The sequence below is a fragment of the Tursiops truncatus genome, chromosome 18, assembly GCF_011762595.2.
Source record: "Tursiops truncatus isolate mTurTru1 chromosome 18, mTurTru1.mat.Y, whole genome shotgun sequence".
In the NCBI taxonomy this organism is placed as follows: domain Eukaryota; kingdom Metazoa; phylum Chordata; class Mammalia; order Artiodactyla; family Delphinidae; genus Tursiops; species Tursiops truncatus.
Window position 1 is genome coordinate 50247925 of NC_047051.1, and position 25787 is coordinate 50273711.

At 39.4% G+C, this 25787-nt stretch overlaps 1 protein-coding gene across 8 annotated transcripts in view; it reads left to right on the top strand.

Annotated features, from left to right (window-relative positions):
- The window catches only part of SCEL (sciellin), a 226792-nt gene that overhangs the window by 119842 nt on the left and 81163 nt on the right, over window positions 1–25787 (top strand). For all 8 annotated transcript variants that reach the window (XR_012327720.1, XM_073795331.1, XM_073795335.1 and 5 more), the window contains 3 exons: window positions 330–368; window positions 1391–1471; window positions 10764–10829. Coding sequence is in view for 7 of the 8 variants with exons in the window: in XM_073795331.1 (XP_073651432.1) it covers window positions 330–368; window positions 1391–1471; window positions 10764–10829 (186 nt within the window). In the remaining variant the exon portion in view is untranslated. The remainder of the gene's footprint in view (window positions 1–329; window positions 369–1390; window positions 1472–10763; window positions 10830–25787) is intronic.

The following is a 25787-nucleotide window of genomic DNA, read 5'->3' on the forward strand; positions in this document are numbered from 1 at the left end:
TGGCAAGATTATGAAATACATGTAAACGTCAATTTTACATTCCTATTGTTAAAGAAAATTACTGAACCCAGCAAACAAAAACACGGGGCTTAAAAGATAATGAATTTTCTAAAGAAAAAAAATTTCTTTTGGAATCTAATACACAAAAGGTAAAAAAATCATGAGATCAACTTTTCAAATTTATTCAAATACTGATGCTTTCTTTTTCTTTCTCGCAAATAATGTTAACTTTTAATAATAATAACTCTAAGTTCATGGACAATTGCAAATTGATGCAAGAATTCATTCTTTGTTGCTGCTCAAACTTTGCCTTCTTTTTTTCTTACCAGAAACATGTCCACATTTCGCTCACCGGAAGAGACAAAGATGTATGTACTTTTCTAACTGACATTACATTTTAAGGATAAAGTGTATTTCTTCCTATGTGTTCAAGAAAAATCAGGATATACTGCCCTCAGACCAAAGTTTCATTGTAGTTCAGCCATGCCCCCATAGCTTTGGCAGAGTTGAATAGTAGAAATATTGAAATGCTCTACACAATTTCAAGTGTTTTCTGTCTGGACTTTTACACAGAAGGACTTCTCCTCTAACCAAACACCAAAGCTTAAGTCATTCTTTTTTTTCTTTTCTTTTTTTAAAATCTAGAACCTTTTAATTTTTTCCCTATCCCTATGGCAACTCTTTCTTCTTGCACATTTCACTTGCTCCCAAAACACCCATCGTTTCTACAATACAACTTAGTCATGAAATCATGGCTTTGGTAACAATCTATGTAGACAAAATACATTTTCCCTGTACTAACAATGGTTGTAATAAACTACCAAACTAGGTAGATTTTTGAAAACTTAGTTGGTTTTTAAATTTGTATTTACAAATAAAGTAATTTTCACACTGGACTGCACCTCCAGTAGTTGAAAAAGGCCTGAGTGACCTCCATTTTTTTTTGAGGGTCTGCATATATTAATAAATACTAAATAGAGATTTAAAGTGGTGTGATTTTTAAATGTTTTCTTAAACTAATGCTTTTAATGCAAAAAATTTCAATATGATTCTGTTAGTCACAACATATACAGGATCAAAAAATATATGTAGGAATCCATAGGACATTGGAATTGATTGGTCTGGGTTTCAGACACACCATGTCATATAATGAATGACTTCTTCATTCAATTCCTTCGGTTTTTATTATTTGTATGATAGCCTGGCAATTTGTAAAATAGTAAACTAAGGAAGAACTTTTTCTCTTGTTGCTCTTTCATGCTCAAGTGAAATATTTTGTGATGGATTCAGAGCAGGTGGGAATATGAGTAGATTATAAGACCTTTCAAAGGTGGGGTAGAGTGGAAAAGTTTCAGAAATGTGATCATTGTTTGTTCTTGTGATGAAACAGGCAACCTGGAGGTTTGTTCAGTGCAAATGCCACCAACACCCCAGCTTCCAACTCTGCTACTACTCCTGTAAAGAAAAAGAGGTATGATGGGCTTGTTGGGACTACCTCTTGCTGCAGTTCTGTAAGGGATTATTCTTTATTAATTTCTGAACTAAAACATCCACAAAGGCGCCCAGGCAGCGTCCAGAAGTTGCTCTGCCCTTCCTCATTATTCCCTCCTCCCCTTCTCAGGGGTCCAGTGCCTGCTAGCTACTCCTGTCCTCAAACCTCAGTCCTTTCCCTACCACCCACAATCTCCCTTTCAAATATGCCAGCTTTTCCCCCCCAATTTTATTGAGAAATAACTGACATACAGCACTGTGTATGTTTAAGGTGTACAGTGTGATCGTTTGATTTACATATATTATGATCACCCCAATAGGTTTAATTGATATCCACCTATCATCTCATATAACATCCTTATGTCAATAAAAAGAAAAAAAAATTCTCCTTTTGATGAGAACTCTTAAGATCTATTCTTTTAACAACTTTCCTATGTATCATACAGGAGTGTTGACTATAGTCATCATGTTATACTTTGCATCCCTAGAACTTATTTATCTTATAACTCTATTGTCCTTTGTTGAATGATATTTTAAATGGATATAAAATAAATTGGTCTAAAGGGCAAAAAACCCAAAAAGGTAAGTTTGTACCTTTTGCCCACCTTCCTCCAATCCACCTGATACCCCTGCCTCTGGTAACCACAAATCTGATCTCTTTTTCAAGTATGCTCTCTTAGGGTCTTGAATAACTAGGTAATGTTTTGATGATGGAGCTCAGATATTAAAGAGCAAGGTACTTCAGGTTATACATTTTAACAGAGTCCTACTACAGGGAGTTCCTGCCCTGTGTGTAATAACTGCAGTGTGGCCAAGTGTCACCATGCTCCTGAAACCAGCCTGAATCTTGGATGCCTCCTCTGCTCTGTGCATTGTGCTACTTCCAAGTACAGAGTCAAAGGCCACGTCTTGAGGCCCCAGTCTGCGTTCTTGTGGTCATTCCTCTTTCAGCTTCCCCTGCGTGGCCTTGCATTTTTGCCTGTGCTAAGTTCCATTTATCTAGTAGGCATGAAGAGGAGCTAGACTTTGGTGGTGCAATATTCTCCATGTGACAAAATGTGATGGCGGAAGTGATTTTTGCATGTTGAAGAGAACACTGTGCCAGTGAATCATGATGCAAATGGAAAACAAGCATTCGTGAACCTCAGTGCTTTTGAAATTTTCTTATTTTCTTTGCCTGCTCCTAGGACTATGCCTGGTATAGGGTAGCTGCTCAGTGTTTGTTGATGGGCTGTCTGACGGTCATGGTGCTGCTATAGTCCTCCTGGAGAGAAATGGCTGATTCTATTTTCTCCTGCAGTCGGAATTTTCGTTGTATCTACAGTCTCAGAAAATACGACCACCTTTCTCTTAGACCCAAATTTCACATCCCCCGCCCCGATTCTGTGTCTGTTAAGAAAGGTTGGAAGGGAAATTTAAGGTCAGTTAGTTCAGTCTCCTACCCAGTGCAAGAATCGTTCCTCTGACACATTAGGCATAATTCAGGACAACTGAAGCCAGCAATATGACTCTCACTTTAGTGATATGCCTTGACTAGCTCTCAGGGATTGCAATGAGCTGAAATCTGCTTTGATTTACTCCCATCCCACCTTAGTTCAGTCCTGTGATGCCTCAGAGAATAGATCAGCGTCAAGAATTTAAAGGAGTCTCCTGTCCTTATCCCTTACTTTCCTTCTCTAGGCTATATTACTCTCCTCTGAACAGCTTCATTTTTGATCCTTAACTTAGTCTTTTTGACAGTCCTTAGCTATCTCTACCAATTAAAATTATGTCCTGGTAATGTGAAGACACCTTTCTAATTGGATATATATGTGTGTGTATATATACACACACACACATAAATATATATGCATCTATATAAAATTGAGGTTAGCATTGCTGTGGTGTTCATTTATATTTTCAATATTCTTACTTGTCAGAGTTTCCTATCATACAGTTTTTCTTTAAAACTGTATTTTGAGTAGAGCACAAGATTGTTGTTATTTTTATTATGAAATATTTTAGAAATGCAGAAAAATAAAAACAGAGAGAGGTGTTTTGATGATAAGCAACCATGAGCTTACCATCTAGATTCAACAAGAGTTATTTTCCAGATATCCTTCAGACTTTTTTTTTAACATCTTTATTGGAGTATAATTGATTTACAATGGTGTGTTTGTTTCTGCTTTATAACAAAGTGAATCAGCTATACATATACATATGTTCCCATATCTATTCGCTCTTGCATCTCCCTCCCTCCCACCATACCTATCCCACCCCTCTAGGTGGTGACAAGACACCAGGCTGATCTTCCTGTGCTATGCGGCTGCTTCCCACTAGCTATAGGATTTACAATGGGTAGTGTATACATGTCCATGCCACTCTCTCACATTGTCCCAGCTTACCCTTCCCCCTCCCTGTGTCCTCAAGTTCATTCTCTAGTAGGTCTGCATCTTTATTCCCATCCTGCGCATAGGTTCTTCATGACCATTTTTTTTTTGATTCCATATATATGTGTTACAATACAGTATATGTTTTTCTCTTTCTGACTTACTTCACTCTGTATGACTGACTCTAGGTCCATCCACCTCACTACAAATAACACAATTTCATTTCTTTTTATGGCTGCGTAATATTCCATTGTATGTATGTGCCACATCTTCTTTACCCATTAATCTGTCGATGGACACTTAGGTTGCTTCCATGTCCTGGCTATTGTAAACAGAGCTGCAATGAACATTGTGGTACATGACTCTTTTTGAATTATGATTTTCTCAGGGTATATGCCTAGTGGGATTGCTGGGTCATATGGTAGTCCTATTTTTACTTTTCTGACAAACCTCCATACTGTTCTCACAGTGGCTGTATCAATTTACATTCCCACCAACAGTGCAAGAGGGTTCCCTTTTCTCCACACCCTCTCCAGCATGTATTGTTTGTACATTTTTTGATCATGGCCATTCTGACAGGTGTGAGATGATATCTCATTGTAGTTTTGATTTGCATTTCTCTAATGATTAATGATGTTGAGCATTCTTTCATGTGTTTGTTGGCAATCTGTATATCTTCTTTGGAGAGATGTCTATTTAGGTCTTCTGCCCATTTTTGATTGGGTTCTTTGTATTTTTGATGTTGAGCTGCATGAGCTGGTTGTAAATTTTGGAGATTAATCCTTTGTCAGTTGCTTCATTGGCAAATATGTTCTCCCATTCTGAGGGTTGTCTTTTGGTCTTGTTTATGGTTTCCTTTGCTGTGCGAAAGCTTTTAAGTTTCATTAGGTCCCATTTGTTTATTTTTGTTTTAATTTCCATTTCTCTAGGAGGTGGGTCAAAAAGGATCTTGCTGTGATTTATGTCATAAAGTGTTCTGCCTATGTTTTCCTCTAAGAGTTTGATAGTGTCTGGCCTTACATTTAGGTCTTTAATCCATTTTGAGTTTATTTTTGTGTATGGTGTTAGGGAGTGTTCTAATTTCATTCTTTTACATCTAGCTGTCCAGTTTTCCCAACACCACTTATTGAAGAGGCTGTCTTTTCTCCATTGTAAATTCTTACCTCCTTTACCAAAAATTAGGTGACCATAGGTGCGTGGGTTTATCTCTGGGCTTTCTATCCTGTTCCATTGATTTACATTTCTGTTTTTGTGCCGGTACCATACTGTGTTGATTACTGTAGCTTTGTAGTATAGTCTGAAAACAGGGAGCCTGATTGCTCCAGCTCTGTTTTTCTTTCTCAAGTTTGCTTTGACTATTCGCAGTCTTTTGTGTTTCCATACAGATTGTGAAATTTTTTGTTCTAGGTTTGTTCTAGGTCTGAAAAATGCCATTGGTAGTTTGATAGGGATTGCATTGAATCTGTAGATTGCTTTGGGTAGTATAGTCATTTTCACAATGTTCATTCTTCCAGTCCAGGAACATGGTATATCTCTCCATCTGTTTGTATCATCTTTAATTTCTTTCATCAGTGTCTTATACTTTTCTGCATACAGGTCTTTTGTCTCCTTAGGTAGGTTTATTCCTAGGTATTCTATTCTTTTTGTTGCAATGGTAAATGAGAGTGTTTCCTTAATTTCACTTTCAGATTTTTCATCATTGGTGTATAAGAATGCAAGAGATTTCTGTGCATTAATTTTGTATCCTGCTACTTTACCAAATTCATTGATTAGCTCTAGTACTTTTCTGGTAGCATCTCTATGTATAGTATCATGTCATCTGCAAACAGTGACTGCTTTACTTCTTCTTTTCTGATTTGAATTCCTTTTATTTCTTTTTCTTCTCTGATTGCTGTGGCTAAAACTTCCAAAAATATGTTGAATAATAGTGGTGAGAGTGGACAACCTTGTCTTGTTCCTGATCTTAGTGGAAATGGTTTCAGTTTTTCACCATTGAGGAGATGTTGGCTGTGTGTTTGTCATATATGGCCTTTATTATGTTGAGGTAAGTTTCCTCCATGCCTACTTTCTGGAGGCTTTTTATCATAAATGGGTGTTGAATTTTGTTGAAAGCTTTTTCTGCCTCTATTGAGATGATCATGATCATATGGATTTTATTCTTCAGTTTATTAATATGGTGTATCACACTGATTGATTTTCATGTATTGAAGAATCCTTGCATTCCTGGAATAAACCCCACCTGATCATGGTGTATGATCCTTTTAATGTGCTGTTGTGTTCTATTTGCGAGTATTTTGTTGAGGATATTTGCACCTATGTTCCTCAGTGATATTGACCTGTAGTTTTCTTTCTTTGTGACATCTTTGTGTTGTTTTGGTATCAGGGTGATGGTAGCCTCGTAGAATGACTTTGGGAGTGTTTCTCCCTCTGCTATATATTGGAAGAGTTTGAGAAGGATAGGTGTTAGCTCTTCTCTAAATGTTTGACAGAATTCGCCTGTGAAGCCATCTGGTCCTGGGCTTTTGTTTGTTGGAAGATTTTTAATCACAGTTTCAATTTCAGTGCTTGTGACTGGTCTGTTTATATATTCTATTTCTTCCTGGTTCAGTCTCGGAAGGCTGTCCTTTTCTAAGAATGTGTCCATTTCTTCCAGGTTGTCCATTTTATTGGCATATAGTTGCTTGTAGTAATGTCTCATGATCCTTTGTATTTCTGCAGTGTCAGTTGTTACTTCTCCTTTTTCATTTCTAATTCTGTTGATTTGAGTCTTCTCCCTTTTTTTCTTGTTGAGTCTGGCTAATAGGTTATCAATTTTGTTTATCTTCTCAAAGAATCAGCTTTTAGTTTTATTGATCTTTGCTACTGTTTCCCTCATTTCTTTTTCATTTATTTCTCATCTGATCTTTATGACTTCTTTCCTTCTGCTAACTTTGGGGTTTTTTTGTTCTTCTTTCTCTAATTGGTTTAAGTGTACGGTTAGGTTGTTTATTTGAGATGTTTCTTGTTTCTTAAGGTAGGATTGTATTGCTATAAACTCCCTTCTTAGAACTGCTTTTGCTGCATCCTATAGGTTTTGGGTCACTGTGTTTTCATTGTCACTTGTTTCTAGATATTTTCTGGTATCCTCGTTGATTTCTTTAGTGATCTCTTGGTTATTTAATAGTGTATTGTTTACCTTCCATGTATTTGTATGTTTTACAAATTTGTTCCTGTAATTGATATCTAGTCCCATAGCATTGTGGTTGGAAAAGATAATTGATACGATTTCAATTTTCTTAAATCTACCAAGGCTTGATTTGTGACCCAAGTTTGATCTATCCTGGAGAATGTTCCATGAGCACTTGAGAAGAAAGTGTATTCTGTTGTTTTTGGATGGAATGTCCTATAAATAACAATTAAGACCATCTTGTTTAATGTATCATTTAAAGCTTGTGTTTCCTTATTTATTTTCATTTTGGATGATCTGTCCATTGGTGAAAGTGGGGTGTTAAGTCCCCTACTATGATTGTGTTACTGTCGATTTCTCCTTTTGTGGCTGTTAGCATTTGCCTTATGTATTGAGGTGCTCCTATGTTGGGTGCATAAATATTTACAATTGTTATATCTTCTTCTTGGATTGATCCCTTGATCATTATGTAGTGTTCTTCTTTGTCTCTTGTAATAGTCTTTATTTTAAAGGCTATTTTGTCTGCTATGAGAACTGCTACTCCAGCTTTCTTTTGATTGCCATTTGCATGGAATATCTTTTTCCATCCCCTCATTTTCAGTTTGTATGTATCCCTAAGTTTGAAGTGGGTTTCTTGTAGACAGCATATATACCGGTCTTGTTATTGTATCCATTCAGCCAGTCTATGTCTTTTGGTTGGAGCATTTAAACCACTTACATTTAAGGTAATTATCGATATGTGTGTTCCTATAAACATTTTCTTAATTGTTTTTGGTTTTTATTGTAGGTAAAAATTTTCCTTCTCTTTTGTTTCCTGCCTAGAGAAGTTCCTTTAGCTTTTGTTGTAAAGCTGGTTTGGTGGTGCTGAATTCTCTTAGCTTTTGCTTGTCTTTAAAGGTTTTAATTTCTCCATCGAATCTGAATGAGATCTTGCTGTGTAGGGTAATCTTGGTTTTTCCCTTTCATCACTTTAAATATGTCCTGTCACACCCTTCTGGCTTGCAGCTGAAAGATCAGCTGTTAACCTTATGGGGATTCTCTTGTATGTTATTTGTTGTTTTTCCCTTGCTGCTTTTAATATTTTTTCTTCGTATTTAATTTTTGATAATTTGATTAATATGTGTCTTGGCATGTTTCTCCTTGGATTTATCCTGTATGGGATTCTCTGCACTTCCTGGACTTGATTAACCCTTTCCTTTCCCATATTAAGGAAGCTTTCAACTATAATGTCTTTAAATATTTTCTCAGTCCCTTTCTTTTTCTCTTCTTCTTCTGGGACCCCTATAATTCAAATGTTGGTGCATTTAATGTTGTCCCAGAGGTCTCTGAGACTGTCCTCAATTCTTTTCATTCTTTTTTCTTTATTCTGCTCTGCAGTAGTTATGTCCACTATTTTATCTTCCAGGTCACTTATCCGTTCTTCTGCCTCAGTTATTCTTTTATTGATTCCTTCTAGAGAATTTTTAATTTCATTTATTATGTTGTTCATCATTGTTTGTTTGCTCTTTAGTTCTTCTAGGCCCTTGTTAAATGTTTCTTGTAATTTCTCCATTCTATTTCCAAGATTTTGGATCATCTTTACTATAATTATTCTGAATTCTTTTTCAGTTGGACTGCCTATTTCCTGTTCATTTGTTTTGTGTGGTGGGTTTTTACCTTACTCCTTCATCTGCTGTGTGCTTCTCTGTCTTCTCATTTTGCTTAACTTACTGTGTTTGGGGTCTCCTTTTCGCAGGCTACAGGTTCGTAGTTCCCATTGTTTTTCATGTCTGCTCCAAGTGGCTAAGGTTGGTTCAGTGGGTTGTGTACGTTTCCTGTTGGAGTGGACTAGTGCCTGTGTTCTGGTGGATGTGGCTGGATCTTGTCTTTCTGGTGGGCAGGTCCGCATCTGGTGTTGTGTTTTGGAGTGTCTGTGACCTTATTATGATTTTAGGCAGCCTCTGTACTAATGGATGGGGTTGTGTTCCTGTCTTGCTAGTTGTTTGGCAATGGGTGTCCAGCACTGGAACTTGCTGGTCGTTGAGTGGAGCTGGGTCTTGGTGTTGAGATGGAGTTTTCTGGGAGATTTTTGCTTTTTGATATTACATGGAGCTGGGGGGTCTCTGGTGGACCAGTGTCCTGAACTTGGCTCTCCCACCTCAGAGGCACAGACCTGACGCCCAGTCAGAGCACCAAGACCCTGTCATCCACAGGGAAAAATAGAAAAAGGGAAAAAATGTATATATATCGTTGTTCCCAAAGTCAACCTCTTCAATTTGGGATGATTCGTTGTCTATTCAGGTATTCCACAGTTGCAAGGTACATCAAGTTGATTGTGGAGCTTTAATCTGCTGCTCCTGAGGCTTCTGGGAGGGATCTCCCTTTCTCTTCTTTGCTTGCACAGCTCCTGTGGTTCAGCTTTGGATTTCAGCCCGCCCCTGCGTGTAGGTCGCCTGAGGGTGCCTGCTCCTTACTCAGAGAGGATGGGGTTAAGGTGGCATCTGATTAGGGGGCTCTGGCTCACTCAGGCCGTGGGGGGAGGGAGAGGTACCGAATACGGGGAGAGCCTGCGTGGCAGAGGCCGGTGTGACATCGCACCAGCCCGAGGCACACCGTGTGTTCTCCCAGGGAAGTTGTCCCTGGATCACGGGACGCTGGCAGTGGCGGGCTGCACAGGCTCCCCGGAAGGAGGGTGTGGATAGTGACCTGTGCTCGCACACAGGCTTCTTGGTGATGGCAGCAGCAGCCTTAGAGTCTCATGCCCGTCTCTGGGGTCCGCGCTTTTAGCCGCGGCTTGTGCCCGTCTCTGGAGCTCCTTTAAGCGGCACTCTGAATCCCCTTTCCTCGCGCACCAGGAACTGAAGAGGCAAGAAAAAGTCTCTTGCCTCTTCGGCAGCTCCAGACTTTTTCCCGGACTCCCTCTCGGCTAGCCGTGGGGCACTAACCCCCTGCAGGCTGTGATCACGCAGCCAACCCCAGTCCTCTCCCTGGGATCCAGCAGAAGCCCGAGCCTCAGATCGCAGCCCCGCCCGCCCTGGTGGGTGAGCATATAAGCCTCTTGGGCTGGTGAGTGCTGGTTGGCACCGATCCTCTGTGCGGGAATCTCTCCACTTTGCCCTCCACACCCCTGTTGCTGCGCTCTCCTCCACGGATCCGAAGCCTTCCCCTTCTGCCACCCCCCATCTCTGCCAGTGAAGGGGCTCCTAGTGTGTGGAAACCTTTCCTCCTTCACAGCTCCCTCCCACTGGTGCAGGTCCCGTGCCTATTATTTTGTCTCTGTTTTTTCCTTTCTCTTTTGCCCTACCCAGGTATGTGGGGACTTTCTTGCCTTTTGGGAGGTCTGAGGTCTTCTGCCAGCGTTCAGTAGGTGTTCTGTAGGAGTTGTTCCACGTGTAGATGTATTTCTGATGTAGTTGTGGGGAGGAAGGTGATCTCCGTGTCTTACTCTTCCACCATCTTGAAGCCCCTCCCCCAGATTTCTTTTTAAAGAAATGTCTACATTGTTTAGTGTCAAAGGAAATGCGAAAAGTGTTTTACTTGGAAATGGGAAAAGGGGTTTACTATATTCCAAATAGCCTGGAATATAGACAGTTACTTCCTATGGCAGGAAGTAAGTAGTTTTCATTTTATTTCCAAGACCTTGTAGGAAAGTCATCTTATTGCCTTTTTAACTGTCAATTTATTTTCAGCTTTTCCTGGTAGACATGTGGGTGGGGTCAAGCCTTTCCATGTTTATAATTGATGCCATTTCTTAACAGACAGTCCTGGTTTCCACCGCCCCCTCCAGGTTATAAGACCGCCCCAAGCACAGGAGCGAGCACAAGGTAAGTGAAAGGTGTCAAAGGTAATTGAGATGTCATGTGATGGAAGAATCTGTTAGATATTGACAACGTATAATTGTGGATGCTTTGGAATAAACTGGGGGCAATTTTGTGAACTCTGAGCACTGAATAAGACAGTGCTCAGTGAAAGTGAGGTCAGGATACAAGTGGCCCTGGTAGGAAATCTGACAAGCTTTGAGGAGTAAGTGCCTGTATTTTTAGTTTGCTAAGGATTGCTTTAACAAAGTACCATAAAGTGAGTAGCTTAAAAGAAATTTATTGTCTTACAGTTCTGGAGGCTAGAAGTCCAAGATCAAGGTGTCAGCAGGGTTCCTTCTGAGGGTTGTGAGAGGGGATCTGTTCCACCCTTTCTCCTGGCTTCTGGTGTTTTCCTAGCAATCTCTGGCGTTCCCTAGTTTGTGTAAGCACCATCCCAATCTCTGCCTTCATCTTTACGTGGTGTTCTCCCTGTGTGCATGTCTGTGTCCAAATTTCACTTTCTTACAACGACACCAGTCATATCGGATATGGGGCCCAACCACCTCTGGTATGATCTCATCCTGACTTAACTACTTACGTCTGCAATGACCCTATTTCCAAATTAGGTCACATTCTGAGGCACTGAGGGTTAGGGCTCCAACACATGAATTTGGAGAGGACATAATTCAATCCATAAGGGTAGCAGAGGAGAGAACAAACACTAGGTGGTGGCACTCCAGTGTGGGCTCCTGGTGCACAGCGATTTTTGGCTATGACAAGCCCAGATATCTGGATGGGAATAGGTATGGCAAGTTCTTCGTAAACTTTAAGTGACAGATAAGTGGGGGATTTTTGTTTGTTTTTGTTTTGTTTTGCTTTTTTTTACTTTTTTGTTGTTGTTGAGAGCAATAGTTACAGGTAAAATTACAGAGCATGAGGAGGACACCTTGTTCTACAATTTCCATGCTGGGAATGTCAACAACTATTTAACTTAATAAATATTTAATAAGTGATTACTGTATGCCAGATATTGTTCTAGGATCTTGGGAGATATCAGTGAACAAAACACAGAGCCTGCGTTTGAGCCTTCAAAGAAGTAGACACAAGTGTAGGACTCCCATAATCTATGTCATCACTAACACTCGAAGGAAAATAGGTCTCCAAGCTGGTTTTGCTTTAGGGTATCCAAAATTGTTTTTATGTCATCAACCCCTAGAGTATCTTCACCAAATATTTCCATCTTTAAATGGGCTTTATTGTCCCAGTTCAACAATTGGAAAAGAGTTATGAAACAGTGTGCTTGTTTCATACGATATTGTTTTATTTCCAGAAGTTTTCATCTGTTGCACAGGGTTTTAATGTCTCTTTTATTTCCAAATAATAGGAATATTTGGAATAGGAGTATTCTAAATAATAGGAATATTTGGAAATAAATGTCTTAAAATTTAAGTTGAATCTGGAAGGACATAAATAAATTTTAGTTGTCTAATAGACACAAAGAGCTCAGGTTGTCTTGTTCATACTTCTGGCTGCATCTGCATGTATGTGTGTGTACATATGTATTTATTATATGTGTATAACATATATATAAAATTATTGAACATGTTGAACAATCACAGCTTGGAATTACATTCACCTTTTAAAATATTTTCTTTTAAAACCTGTTCATCTATGGGTGATTTACAATTATATGAATTGCCAAATGTGGATTATATTTCTAGTTTAAAACCTCCTTTCTCCTCAGGCTGTGTTTAGCTATTTCTCCATGAGTGATACCTTTCATGGAGCTATCTAAGTGAGAAAATATTAACTATGGGTTTTGCTAGTTACTATTGTAAGATAATACTTTAAGATCCAACCAGTTTTTTCTTGATAGACAGTAACTGACACTTAGAAATATTTATCACTTATTTCCAAGAAATATTTATCACTTATTTCCAAAATAACTTGTTATTTTTATCTTCTATTTATTATTCCATTATTAATGTAAATCATCATCATAATAAGCAACTGTTTATATAACTTTGTAAAGATACAAAAGGATTATTCATGAGCTAACATCTCATGTGTTCAATGCCCATTCAGCTGTGGATCTCTGTTTGCACAGAACTGATAGTGCTTGGCTATATGCCCTTCCGATTTATTCATAGCTGGATGTGATTTACATGGAAGATAAAATAAGTTACAATGCTCCTATTTCTGATTCTTGGATCAGATCCCTAGCACCGGAACTAAGGGAGAGGGAAGATTATTGGATAAGGTCGGTGAATTTAGATATCCATTCCTTTCTCAGAGTCACAGATTATTAATATAATGGCTAGACTGAAAGACTTCTCTTCAAGGATCTGAGCTAATGTCATGCCAAGCTTTCAGGGGAAGGAGAGAATAATAACACTATAGCAATGCCTTTGATTTCTAAAGTGCTTTTCTTTGGAAGAGCTCAAAGTACAATTTCTGTTTCTCACCTTTAATGTCAGTGCATTCTCAGGGCTGAGAAATAGCCTTTTTAGTAAAAACTGAAAAATAGAAGCAATTATTAAATGATGAAAGGAAGCACAGTCTTCAAAGAGAGATCTTTGTTCCCAGAAGAACAAAAAGAAAATGAAAATAGGTCAAAAACAGATAATCATGAACGACTACGATTTTTAATACTCACTAATAGCTCAATGCTAAGCTTATTTCCCTTCAACCTTTGCTTATTCACTGGTCTACTTCTCCCTTCCTCTCCCCTCCTATCTTATGCAAAAGAATTTCCCCTTAATACCAACACTCTCACTCTCATTTCTGTTCTTCGTTTTGTGAACCTTCATTTTTTCCATCACCTAATCTTTCCCAGAGATTTCACTTTCTCCTACACACCCATTGCCAATCATTACAGGAATGGGTCATTTTCCCGAACTTTGTTCCCCCTTGACCTCTCCATGATCTTTGATACCATGGAGCATCCCATCCATCCCTCAGTTGTTCCTTTCTTGACTTACATAGTGTGGAAGAACCAAACTTAGTTGTGTTTGGATTAAAATCTATTACAGGCATGATATAAGCTGTACCCAAAGGGTCTTAAGCTTTTTTATCAACAGAAGAACCCATGATATCACACTGTTATCTATATTTATATGTATATCTATACCTATGACTCTGTAAGTCTGTGTTTATGTCTATATGTATTTCTACATCTACATCTAGAACTATATCTACGTGTAATTCTCTCTATATAATTAACATAAGGTTGGTGAGTTCAACTAGAGCTTAAATGAGCATATTTAATTTTCTAAAATAACCATATGTTATAGCTAAAGAAAAAAAAAGCAATTTTTTTAATGATTGAGCAACAAATAAAATGCATTTTGACTTCATTGAGTTGGTAGTAAACTTATAAAATTCACTACTAGAAAGGTTGGGCAGGAAACATAATTGAATTATAAGAAGGTAAAATAAGTATTATGAAATTATATTATATAAACTACATAAAAACTTGGAGAATTATGATGTTATAATTTTAAAAAGAAAAAACAATTAAAATTAAATGCATATCACAAATACAGTAATATAAAAATATGGAAGCTTGGGACAAAAGATAGAGGGATTTATAAAAATGAAAATAATTGTGGTTAAGATTTTTTTTTCAAATTTTTAAATTGGATTTTTTTAATTAGTTACCTATTTTATACGTATTAGTGTATATATGTCAATCCCAATCTCCCAATTTATACCCCACCCAAAAAAAGCAATTTCTTAAAACAAGTATCATTTTATGTATGAAATACATTAGTCTTGCAATAAGAGGGTTAAGATCTGGGAGATCAAACAAAATTTTGGAGTTAAAAGTCAAATACCTTTGAAAGCCTCTTGCTCCCTTTTTGATAAAACAAGATTAAAGAGAGAAGCTGTAATTCATGATAGTAAGACATAGCAGATAAAGTTCTGAGCTTAAATAAAACTTTTTCTAGCTGATTTCATGCTCCTTGGTCATTGGATGTAAGTGTTCTCTGATCGTCTCTTCCTTCTCTTATTGAGAAGGGAAACCATCAATATAGTGTTTTGAATGACCAACCTGTGTCAACAAGATTATTTCCTCTGAAATCTTCTTTTCAAATGCCATCAGAACCTGTCATTTCTTTTCGTTTTAATCGGGACTGAATCAATCTTTTAGCGTTATAATTTTCGTTCCTCATTACATTGATCTGTCTCTCCTACCTATATGATCAAACCCCTGCTTCACTGTTCCCCCCCCTTCCATGTTCAAATCCCTTTCATCTTAAAAAATAGCCTCTAAAAATTAATAGCCTAACCTTATAAATCTGTTTAGCTGGCACCCTGTCTCTCCATCACAGCCAAATTTCTCAGAAGAGTTGATGACACTGGCCACCTTCATCTTCTGGTTCCTACCATTAGCTCATGGAAACAACTCTCCTCAAGGTCACTAATGACCTTGCTGATACATTCTTGTTGACATATCCATCCCTATGACTAACTGACCTTTCAAAAGGTGCCACTGGCTATTCATGCCTTTAAAAATCTTGTCTCTCATTGTCTTTTGAAACCATCCTCCTCCCACCAACCCCAACACACTCTTGGGTTTTTTGTTGTTGTTGTTTGTTGTTGTTGTTTACAGGCATACCTTGTTTAATTTCACTTTGCTTTATGGTGCTTTACAGATACTGTATTTTACAAATTGAAGTTTTGTGGGGACCCTGTGCATTAGTGCCATTTTTCCAAAAGCATTTGCTCACTTCATGTCTCTGTGTCACATTTTGATAATTCTCACAATATTTCAAACTTTTTTGTTATTGTATTTATCATGGTGATCCATGATCAATGATCTTTGATGTTGCTGTTACAAAAAGATTGTGACATGCTGAAGGCTCAGATGATAGCTAGCATTTTTTAGCAATACAGTATTTTTAATTAAGGTGTGTACATCATTTTTTTAGACATAATGCTATTGCACACTTAATAGACTACAGTGTAGTATAAACATACCTTTGACATGTGTTGGGAAATCAAAAAACTAGTTGTGACTTGCTTTATTGCGATATTCACTTTATTGAAGTGATCTGGAATTGAACCCACAATATCTCTGAGGTGTGCCTACATTTCTCTAGCCATTTTATCTCAGCTGCCTTTGCTACTTCACCATCCTCTACCAAGCCCTTAAATGTTGATGTTCCTAAAGACTTAATATCCCTCTTCTCTTCTTGTTCAGTGTCTGCCTTTTGACAAGTCATCCATGCCCATGGCTTCAGTGGCCACTTGTATGCTCCTGACTCCTTTGTTTATATCCACTCCACACCTTGTCTCTGAGTTACCTTTGGTTAGTCAACTGCCTACTTGACACCTTCACTTAAATATCCCAAAAGTATTGCAGACTCAACAGGTTCAAAATGAAATTCATAATTCTCTTCACTAACCTTGTCCTCTATCTCAATAACACTATCCTCTAGTCAATTGATGTCCTTGAAATCTGAAGTCTTTTTTATACCTTTCTTCCCTTAACCACCAGTATCCAATCCATCAGCAAATCCTGTCAATTTACCTCCCAAATGCCTCTTGAATTACATACCTCTCTCCATTTATATCATCATATCTCCCCTGAACTACAACAATAGCTACCTAAATATTCTCCCTTTATTCACCCTGATATCCATTCCCCTAATCTCTTGCCTACACAGTTGCCAGACTGATATTTTTAGAAGGATAATTGGAACATATCACCCTCCTAAATAAAAATACAACTCTTCATTGTTCTTAGAATAAAGACCCAAATCCTTAGCATTAACTGCCTGTCCTTACTTCCCTTCCATCCCTCGTCATTCCCCCTTGCCCTCTGTTCCAGTCACTTAATCTGTGTTAAATGTGCTATACTCCCACCTTCTACAGACCCTTAGCATATAAGGTTTCCTCTGCCCGTTGTGCTGTCTTCTCCCCCATCCAGGGCACTGTGTCCTTGGGCCCATGTTTTGATCTGAACTCTCTTCAAAGTGGCACTTCTGACTGTTCTCTGTTCTGTTCTCTCTTCTCCACATTAACTCAGACATTGAGGATGGCAGCTTCTTTTCCTTGATTTGTCCAAATACTATTTGCATTAACGTTTAAATAAAGATATGGGATGATGGGAGTAGCAATACATTGTAAAAGCCCAGACCAAACGATGTAAAACGTAGTTTTAGAAATTCCTGTTTGTAAGTTCTTTGGCCACTCCTGTAATTGACCATTTCTCATTGGTTGACATTTTTCTACAAGCCTGACCCTGTTGCTATTTTGCTCAGCAGCCCCCCTTCTTCTTTCTTCCATCTCTCTTTTTCTCTTTTTCACCTTCCTTTCTTCTTCTTTCCCCTCTAACCCCCACCCCCTAAATTCTTATTAATTACTTATGCCTGGTAGTTTAGTTGTCTTTTGCTGTCCCAGGCTATCCTCAGAGAATCTCATCCTCACAACCATACACAATGACATATCCACTCTTTGGGAGGTATTATATGCTACCTTTTAAAATAAAATTATTTTCTTGTGTCAAAACAAAATAAACATTCAATCATCCACACTTAAAACACCAAAACTGTCTCGCTTACTCCCCTTATTCAATAGTCATTGTAGTGAATTCCAGGAACTTCACGGTGCTGATCAAAGAAAAAGATATGACCACTTGGGGGTGGGCAGTAGCAAACTAAGTGCTTTGACAGGTTTGCATGGAGAGGGAGTCATTCCCAGCATGAAACCTTCCAAAGATAACAGCACAGGGGCCGTAACCCAAAAGGGGAGGAGGGCAAGGGAACTCCTGAGAGAGAGAAGGATCACAGAGGGAGCCTACATGTCTAGGTGTCAACGCTCAGCAGCATGGTAGGCAGTTCCTGAGTCAGAGAACTCTGAAGGCAGCAGCGGCTTGGAGGATTTTATAGCTCCAAAAGTTGATAACATGGATGCACAGGTAACCATAACACAAGATCAGCTATGTGATCATGAGAAAAGCATCAACATTTTCTGGGAGCTCTGATGTGGTAGGGAGAGCTTCTAACAGAGGATTCAGGGGAAAGGTTCTGAAAAAGGTGTGGGATTTGGGGGAAGCAGAGGAGTTACACAATGCCAGGTTTTCAAGCCCAGGGTGATTTTAAGCATAATGATGCCACCAACCGAGGTAGGAAGAAATGGGAGCAGAATTGGGAGCACACAATTGGTTGTAAGAAGCTGAATGAATGTGCATTGGTTTGAGCAAGTGGTCTGGGATACTAAAAGGGTGTATTTGTGGAGGTTAATTTCCAAGCAGTGAAAAACGGGAGAGGTGTTCAGGTGAGAGGTTGGTGCCTGAGATCCAGATTTGGGAATGATTCCAAAGATTTTAAATGTAGTATATTCAAAGAGAGGTTACCTATGGAGAAAATACTAAATGAGAAGAAAATGAAAGTTGAAGCATGATGTTTCTACACATCCAATGATAGAGGAGAAACTGGAAAATAACTAGTGCAATTACGTGGTTAAGGTGAGGTGTGATGAGAGGTAGGCAGGGTGAAGGTAGAGGAGGTGGGCGCATTCTACCATCCCAAACCAGCCCATCCTTCAGAGTCTGGTCTGAATCTTAATTCCTCCACACAGCTTTCTCAGGCCAAAAGGTTGTTTTTAATCCTTTGAACTCAGAATGTTAGTTTATTGTCTGCAACCCTCACTTGGCAATTAATTGTGCATTACCTTGAAACATTACTTTTTGGGGGCATACTCATCAACTAGATGGCATCATCTTATAACCCTTTGACTCATCAATAAATTTACCCATAGTAATTTATCAATAAGTACATATTGATTGATTAATTTTAATACATCTTAATAGGTTCTTTTAAAAAAATCTATTTATTTATTTTTGGCTGTGTTGGTCTTCGTTGCTGCACGCATGCTTTCTCTAGTAGCAGTGAGCGGGGGCTACTCTTCGTTGCGGTTTGCCGGCTTCTCATTGCAGTGGCTACTCTTGTTGCAGAGCACGGACTCTAGGTGCATGGCCTCCAGCAGTTGTGTTGCACGGGCTTAGTTGTTCTGTGGCATGTGGGATCTTCCCGGACCAGGGCTCAAACCCGTGTCCCCTGCATTGGCAGGCGGATTCTTAACCACTGCACCACCAGGGAAGCCCAATACATCTTAGTATTTACAAGATAAGGAGTTTCCCTCGACCCGTTATTGTCTTTTTGTCATTAGGCTTTATTCTCTGTGTTTAACATATAATGACTGTTTAAACAGTCATTCTCTCTCTTTCCAAAACATTTGTTGAGCCCTGACTATGTGCTAGCAAAGGACTTTGCTAGAGGCCAATACAAATACAAAATACAAAAATGAGTAGGATCCAGTCCCTATTTCAAGAAACTCAGAGTCTGTCAGGGAGTCATTTTGAGAGAGGAGTGCCACCCATGAAGGCAGGCCCTGACTGAGAGCGGGTCCTGGGGGGTGATAAACACTGAGGTTGACGTAGCCACAGAATATGGAGCATGGAGAGGGAGGCAATAGAGAATGTGTTTGGGGTACAGTGGGGTCAAAAGAGGACATGCCTGAGGTAAACCTTAAAGAATGAAATAAGAGTAAGCCAGGTGCAGAGGCGAGGTGGGGATGGAGCCACTCCGAGCAGAAAGGAGAGGAGCGGCAAAGGTTCTAACGCCAGAGAGCACGGGCTCTGAGCGTGTGTGCACATGCGAGCTCACACGTGCTTGCGTCTACTCGTGTGTGTAGAACTATGGGATTCCTGTCTAAGAGGCATTCTCTGCACTCATCCATGATCAGTTATGTTCAGTGATAGCAGTAAATCCAGTAATTACAAATTCAATGCCATGTAGAAAAATGCCTTTTTGTGTAAGACATTATGGGTAGATATTTGTAATTTGTGATAAGCTTAGGTACCTTTTCAGAAGATTGCTTCTATTTTAAGAGTTAATGCTTTGCTTTTATGTAATTTGAGCTCTGTGTACTAAAGATTCTGAAATATGTATAAAAGAAAATATACATGTCATCAGTACAGAAATTTAGAAGGTCAGAGCCAGTGAAAGTTTTTCCTTTCCCACTTTTTTCATTTTAAGATTTATCAGAAAGCCTGACACAAAGCAGTTTGTCAGCAAGCACTAGAGTGTGTCTTAATTTTTCAAGTTCTTAAACTTTTTCTCATCTTTGAGTCTTTCAAAAGAGTGATAACATTTGCCAGGGCTTGAGCCCATGGCGTGGATGATAGGTGCCATTCATGAGAGATGCTCAGTCAAATCACAATAAAACATAGGCACAGCATTTCTAGGAAGGTGATATTGAAGTTGCTTCTGATTTCAGAACCCACCTTTCCATATCGGTATTCAGTTCATGGTAAATTCAAGTGCTTCTGATTCTGTATTTAGGTGACATAGAGATGCAGTGCTTAAATGGCATACGAAGCTCATTTAAGAAACTCACTGAAACCCAGTTTAGGTAGTTGTTTAACAGACAATATGAATGTTTATGATGTTACCCATTCTAATGATTCAGGAGCAACAGTGAAGCCATCACCACCACCAAAAAACCAATGTGTTTTTTTCTGTAGTCATTTCCAAAGACAGAAAAGAAACTATATAATATGTGATAAAATTAAAATACTGGAAACACACATAGGAAATTATCATATTGTTAAATGCTTGCTACATACTTTCATAATTTCTCATCCATATTTGTTTCAACCTCTTCTCTTTCAGTGGTTTTCACTTCCACTTAGCTGATTGGTAGATTTGAAGGAGGAAAAAAAATCCTGATTGAGAAGTGGGTTGCTATGGCAACCTTGCACTACAATTATATTTTTCTGTCTGTAGCTATAAACGGTAAAATGTAGCTTTTCTAATTATGCTGCAACATTTTTAACTCTATTGGTACCAAACCTTCTACAAAGTTTGCTGTCACCCTAAATTAAATCATACTATGTTAAATTAAATCATACTATATATTTATTTCTATCTCAACAAAACCTATCTAAACAAAAACCTTCTTGTATTAACTAGAATCTGTCATGTAAAAATTAGGAGTCTAGTACTCTCAGTAAAATGTCAAAGTATAGTGATTTAAAAATCTTATCTGAATCCCTAGAATACACATTATATACATTCAGAGTAATTAGAACATTAACCTGAGTCAAGGTTTATTATTTTTGAAAAGTCTTGTTTGAATAGAATGAGGAGAAAGCTAATTCAGAATGTGCTGCTATGAATTCTGCAATACTTGAAAATTTCTGTCCCTCTGTGTCTATTGGCAGCTAAAGTTTATTTGAGCTCTTATAGATCCAACCTAAATTATACTAATTTACATTTTATTAACCACAACTGAATCTACACACATTTAGAAAGTGCAGTATATGAATGTTCAAGGTACTTAATCCACAGCAAGTCCTCAGGGCTCTGTGGAACTGAGGATTCCTTGCAATCACTCTGCCTTCCCATGGTCATGCAGTGGTTTACCAGACACAGATCTGGACCAGTCTCATTCTTTTGTAAATGAAGAAACAGATTCTTCAGAGAGGATCAAATCAAAGTTAGTGGCAAAACTAGTCTAAAACCTAGGTCTCTGGAATTTTAGTCCACTGAATGCTCCATTGTTGTGGTGTGGCTCATTGAAATGGTCCTTGGCCACTGAAAGTAAGACATTGTTACAGCAATCATTCTTTTGAGCAAAGAATCTAAAGATTCTTTTGAATCTTTAGAATGCCTTGCATCTGTAAGCTCTTTGAGACCATGGACCACACCACACCTTTTCTGGTCTTTGAATGCCCAACTTTGCCTCATACGTTGTTATGTGTCCTAACATTATAACTAGGGCAGTTGTGGAATAAGTGCTTTTTGAACTGATGCTGTCTAGGACAAGGAAATAATGCAGGACAACCTATTGTTCTTAGATTTTCACTGGTCATACCTGGAAGAGTATTGGTTTGATACAGTGTGACAGAGGAAAAAGCATGGGATTTGTCATGAGAAAGGCTAGATTAAAACCTTGGCTGAGTCACTAGCAGTGTGATCCAGGGCAAATTACTCACCTTGTTTTAAGACTCAGTGAAAAAAAAACAAAAAACATATACACTCCACAGGATAGATGTGTGCATTGAATAAAATAAAGTATGTGAGAACTTGGCCAAGTTGGCATGTTACTCAAAAAATATAATTTCCCTCTCCTTTGCCATTGTTGGAATAAAAATTCTATTTATGGGACACAAAAGCTAAGCATGATGGAAAGTGAAAAGAAAACTCACCATCAACTCTTAGAGTCAATTATTCTTTCAACCTTGACCTGTGCTGAGTAATAGAAATGTTCTTCTCAAAGTCAATCTGGAACAGAAGTAACAGAGCCAAGCATGCTTTCCAAAAAAGCCGTAATGCAAAAAGTGATCTTTGCAGCAGCGTATTAAAATGAGGAAATATAAACAAGTTGACAGTGTTATTTCTATTAGCTCTGGCCTTTGGGCTACAATCTGCAAGTTTTCACATGTTGCTAGGGAAAGCTGCCTTTTGATTCCTGAAAATTATTCTTTACAATTATAGCCACCAGTGTGGTGTCATTGACCCTGCAAATGTCTTATGGGGTTGAGGGAAAGACAGAGGGGAGAACCAGGGTCGACTCATCCAAGCTTAAACAGTGTGTCTCAAAGTGGTGTTCAAACACGATCATTCCACATGAATGTCTCTCGTTTTTGTCTCTTCAAAACATTCCGGGCCACAGCTTCCTGCCTCGCTCTCACATTCTAATGCCCCTGCTTGGCATGGCCTCGAGCTCCTGGCACGGCATGAATGACTCCTCTCATTGTCCCCAGGGCCGGGGTTCTGTCATCTGTGGCTGTCACTGCAGAGATGCAAATGAAAGCTCCTTTGAGGTGGATTGCCCTCAGTGTGGACTTGCCCTGGCCCAGGCCAACAGGCGTGTAAATGCATCGCCCTCAGAAATAAATACGCTCCTCTGCTTTTCCTCGCCTTCACAACTGCACGCCTAGCTTTTCTTTCCCCAAGCCATCTCTTTCCTGTGCACCCAGATCTTCTCTACTCATCTTTGACTCTCAGACACAGTCAATATTTATCCACCTCTTTGAGGGCTTAGCCACTTTGCATGGAAGAAATTTAGCTTTTTATCAATGTGATTCTGGCATAAGCAAAGTTGGGCACCATCCCTTGTCTCCTTTTTTGTAATCCTCCCTTCCTTCTTGTTACTGCTCTCCTGCCTGTTTTCAGATATCCAGTGCCTTGTCATTAATAGATGGGACTGACCACCTTCTTACCCTTTCCTCTATCCCTGGAAGAGAAGCATATAATCAGCTAATCGACACAGATACATGAAACACACATTATCACTTGAGTGACATTAAATTATTCCCGATGCAGGGATATGTTTTGAGAAGGGAAGATGATGGTAATCAATATAAATAAAATAATATCTAATTGTAAAATCTAGCATTAGGTTAGAATGGGGCAACTATTATCCTGTAAATTATTTTTTTCCAGGCATATCATGTTACTCAATAACTCATCTGAGCGCCCAGCACCTACTAGGTATTAGGTAGTGGAATCAACAATGGACTTCTGTGGGACAGCTAAACTTGAACAGATTTTTAAAGTTTTAGGCCACTCTTCAGTACCCATTTTCCTCCTTACCAAATAGAATTTCAGCCAATCCCTCCACCTTTCAACACATCTTTCTTGGGCACCAACATCATATATAATCCTAGTACTTGGGATACAACTATCCTTTTAGGGCTTTCAGTCCAGGCAGGGTGGAAACAAAAAAAATCTGTGTAATTCAGAACAGCATGGTATGAGTTGTGAAGAAGGTGTGCTATGGGAAGACGTAGAAATGTATTGACCACAGCGTTGGGTACCACTACAGACAGTAATCCCCAAGATAGAGTCTGAAGGCTAAGGCGAGTATCCAGGTGAAAGGGAGGAGGTATGCTCGAGAGAAGAAAGAATGTGCTGTTGTGGTGAGATGGGTTTAGGAAGTGCAAGTGGTTTGGCCCAGCTACAGCGCTGGGTTTGTATGGGACGAGCACAACAGCCACAGCACTTAAACTGAGCCAGGAGGTGCTCTAATGCTTTGCATGCCCTCCTGCTGGCTTCAAAGCCACCATCAACACAAGAACCAGAAGACCCACCAGGCTCTGTGTCTGCTTCGCCACTGCCCATCACCCAGGAACTCACTACCACACTGCCAGAAAGCTTCAGGACTAATTCCTTCATGTCCCCCATCCCTGTGGCCATGGATCCCCATGGGAACTCCAATCAGATCATTTCTTGTCACCTGGACCATCCCCACAGAGCTCTGTGCATCGCTGAACATGACCCAACCTAACAGCATCCCAACCCCTCAAACCTGTTCACTGAACCTTCCTGGATACATCATTCAGTATCATCAAAACTTGCTCCTCTTCAGGCTCGTCTCTCAGTGAGGGCTGCTTTTCTTCTAATCCCATGTATCACAGGGTCTGGAGGAAGAGGCGGGATCCTGTTTGCTCCATATTGCTAGTTCCTATCAAGTTTAACTCCCTCCTCCCTAAAACTCCTCATCCTCTTTGAAGCCACGCCATCATGAGCTTCTCTTCCTCACTGGAGTCATCCAAAGGTCTCTGAGCCACTCACCCTCACTCCGTGGAGACTTTGGCACTGGATTCATCGTCTCCCACAAACATCCCTCCTGTCATAATGCCTGCTGATTCCCAAATCCATATAGTGGATCCTTCCCCATCCTGGCCTTTCACTCTCTTGATCTTCTCTCCAATGATCTTGTCCATTGTCCTACCCCAGCCCCCGGTAGATCTTGCCCTTGTAAGTAACCACACACACTACAAAACTTCAATTTCAAAGCTTTCCCTTTCTGGCTTCCATTTTCTATCTACTCACGCTTTATCTACTCTATCCAGCTCAGTCCCGCTAGTCCTCTGATTCCAGTTCTCCAGCCCCACCACAACCACCAATCCATTGATTCTACCATCTTTCAACAGCTCCTCTCCCCTCATATCCTCAGTTCCCTCCATGTCCGTCTCAGATCCCACGTTCCCTCGCTGTAATCACTTCCTTGCATACCCCTTCCCTTGTCATCATTCTTTGTTCCACTTTCTTGGCTGAATTAGAAACTTCGTTAAATCCAACTCTCTGTTTAGTCCATTCCTGCTCCCAAAGCAGCTGAACATGGCAAAAGAAAATTATTTTTATTTTAGTTATTTTAATTCCATGAGCCTTAACCTCAACTAAGCCATTGGTGTTGCCCAAAGAGTCCTTGAAAGGCAGCACTGCTGGGGGAGGGCTTATGGAGCCAGACTTCCTGGTTTGGATTTCTCACTCTGCCCCTTAACAGCTGTATCATCATGGGTTATTTATTTTCACTTTCTGTGCCTCAGTCTTTTCATCTGTAAAATAGAAAGAAGCAGAATACTTATCTCTGGGATTGAAGTGAGGATCAAATGAGTGAGCTCTCTGTGCTTCCATCCAAGACCAACCTCCCCCTCCTTGTGCCCTAGGTCTCCTGGTTTCCCAAGTCTAGCAATTTTCTGCTTACTCTCCTGCACCATCAAATTTACTGTCTTAACTGTATCATTCCCATCAACATATCTACATACTCTAGTAACCTTCCTTGACCTATCAACCTTCAGGTAGCTTCCCATTTTTCTCTTCCCTCTTCACTGCAAAATGCCTCAAAAGAAGTACCTACATCAATGCCTCTGCCTCCCATTTTGCCTTACATCCACTCCTAGAAGGTTTTTTCACCACTGCTCCATCAAAACTGCTCTTATCAGGGTTAACAATGACCACCGTATTGCCAACACCATGGTAACTCCCCACTCTTGTTTTATTTGCTCGGTCCGTAGCATTTGGCATGGCCAAATGCAACTTGACAGATCAAATGCTTCTTGAAACACTTGTCTCACTTGACTTCCCGGAACCACACCCTCATATTTCTCTTCTTTTCTCCTTGACTACTTCTTCTCAGACTCTTTTACTGTTTCCTTCTCATATTCTTGATGTCTGGACA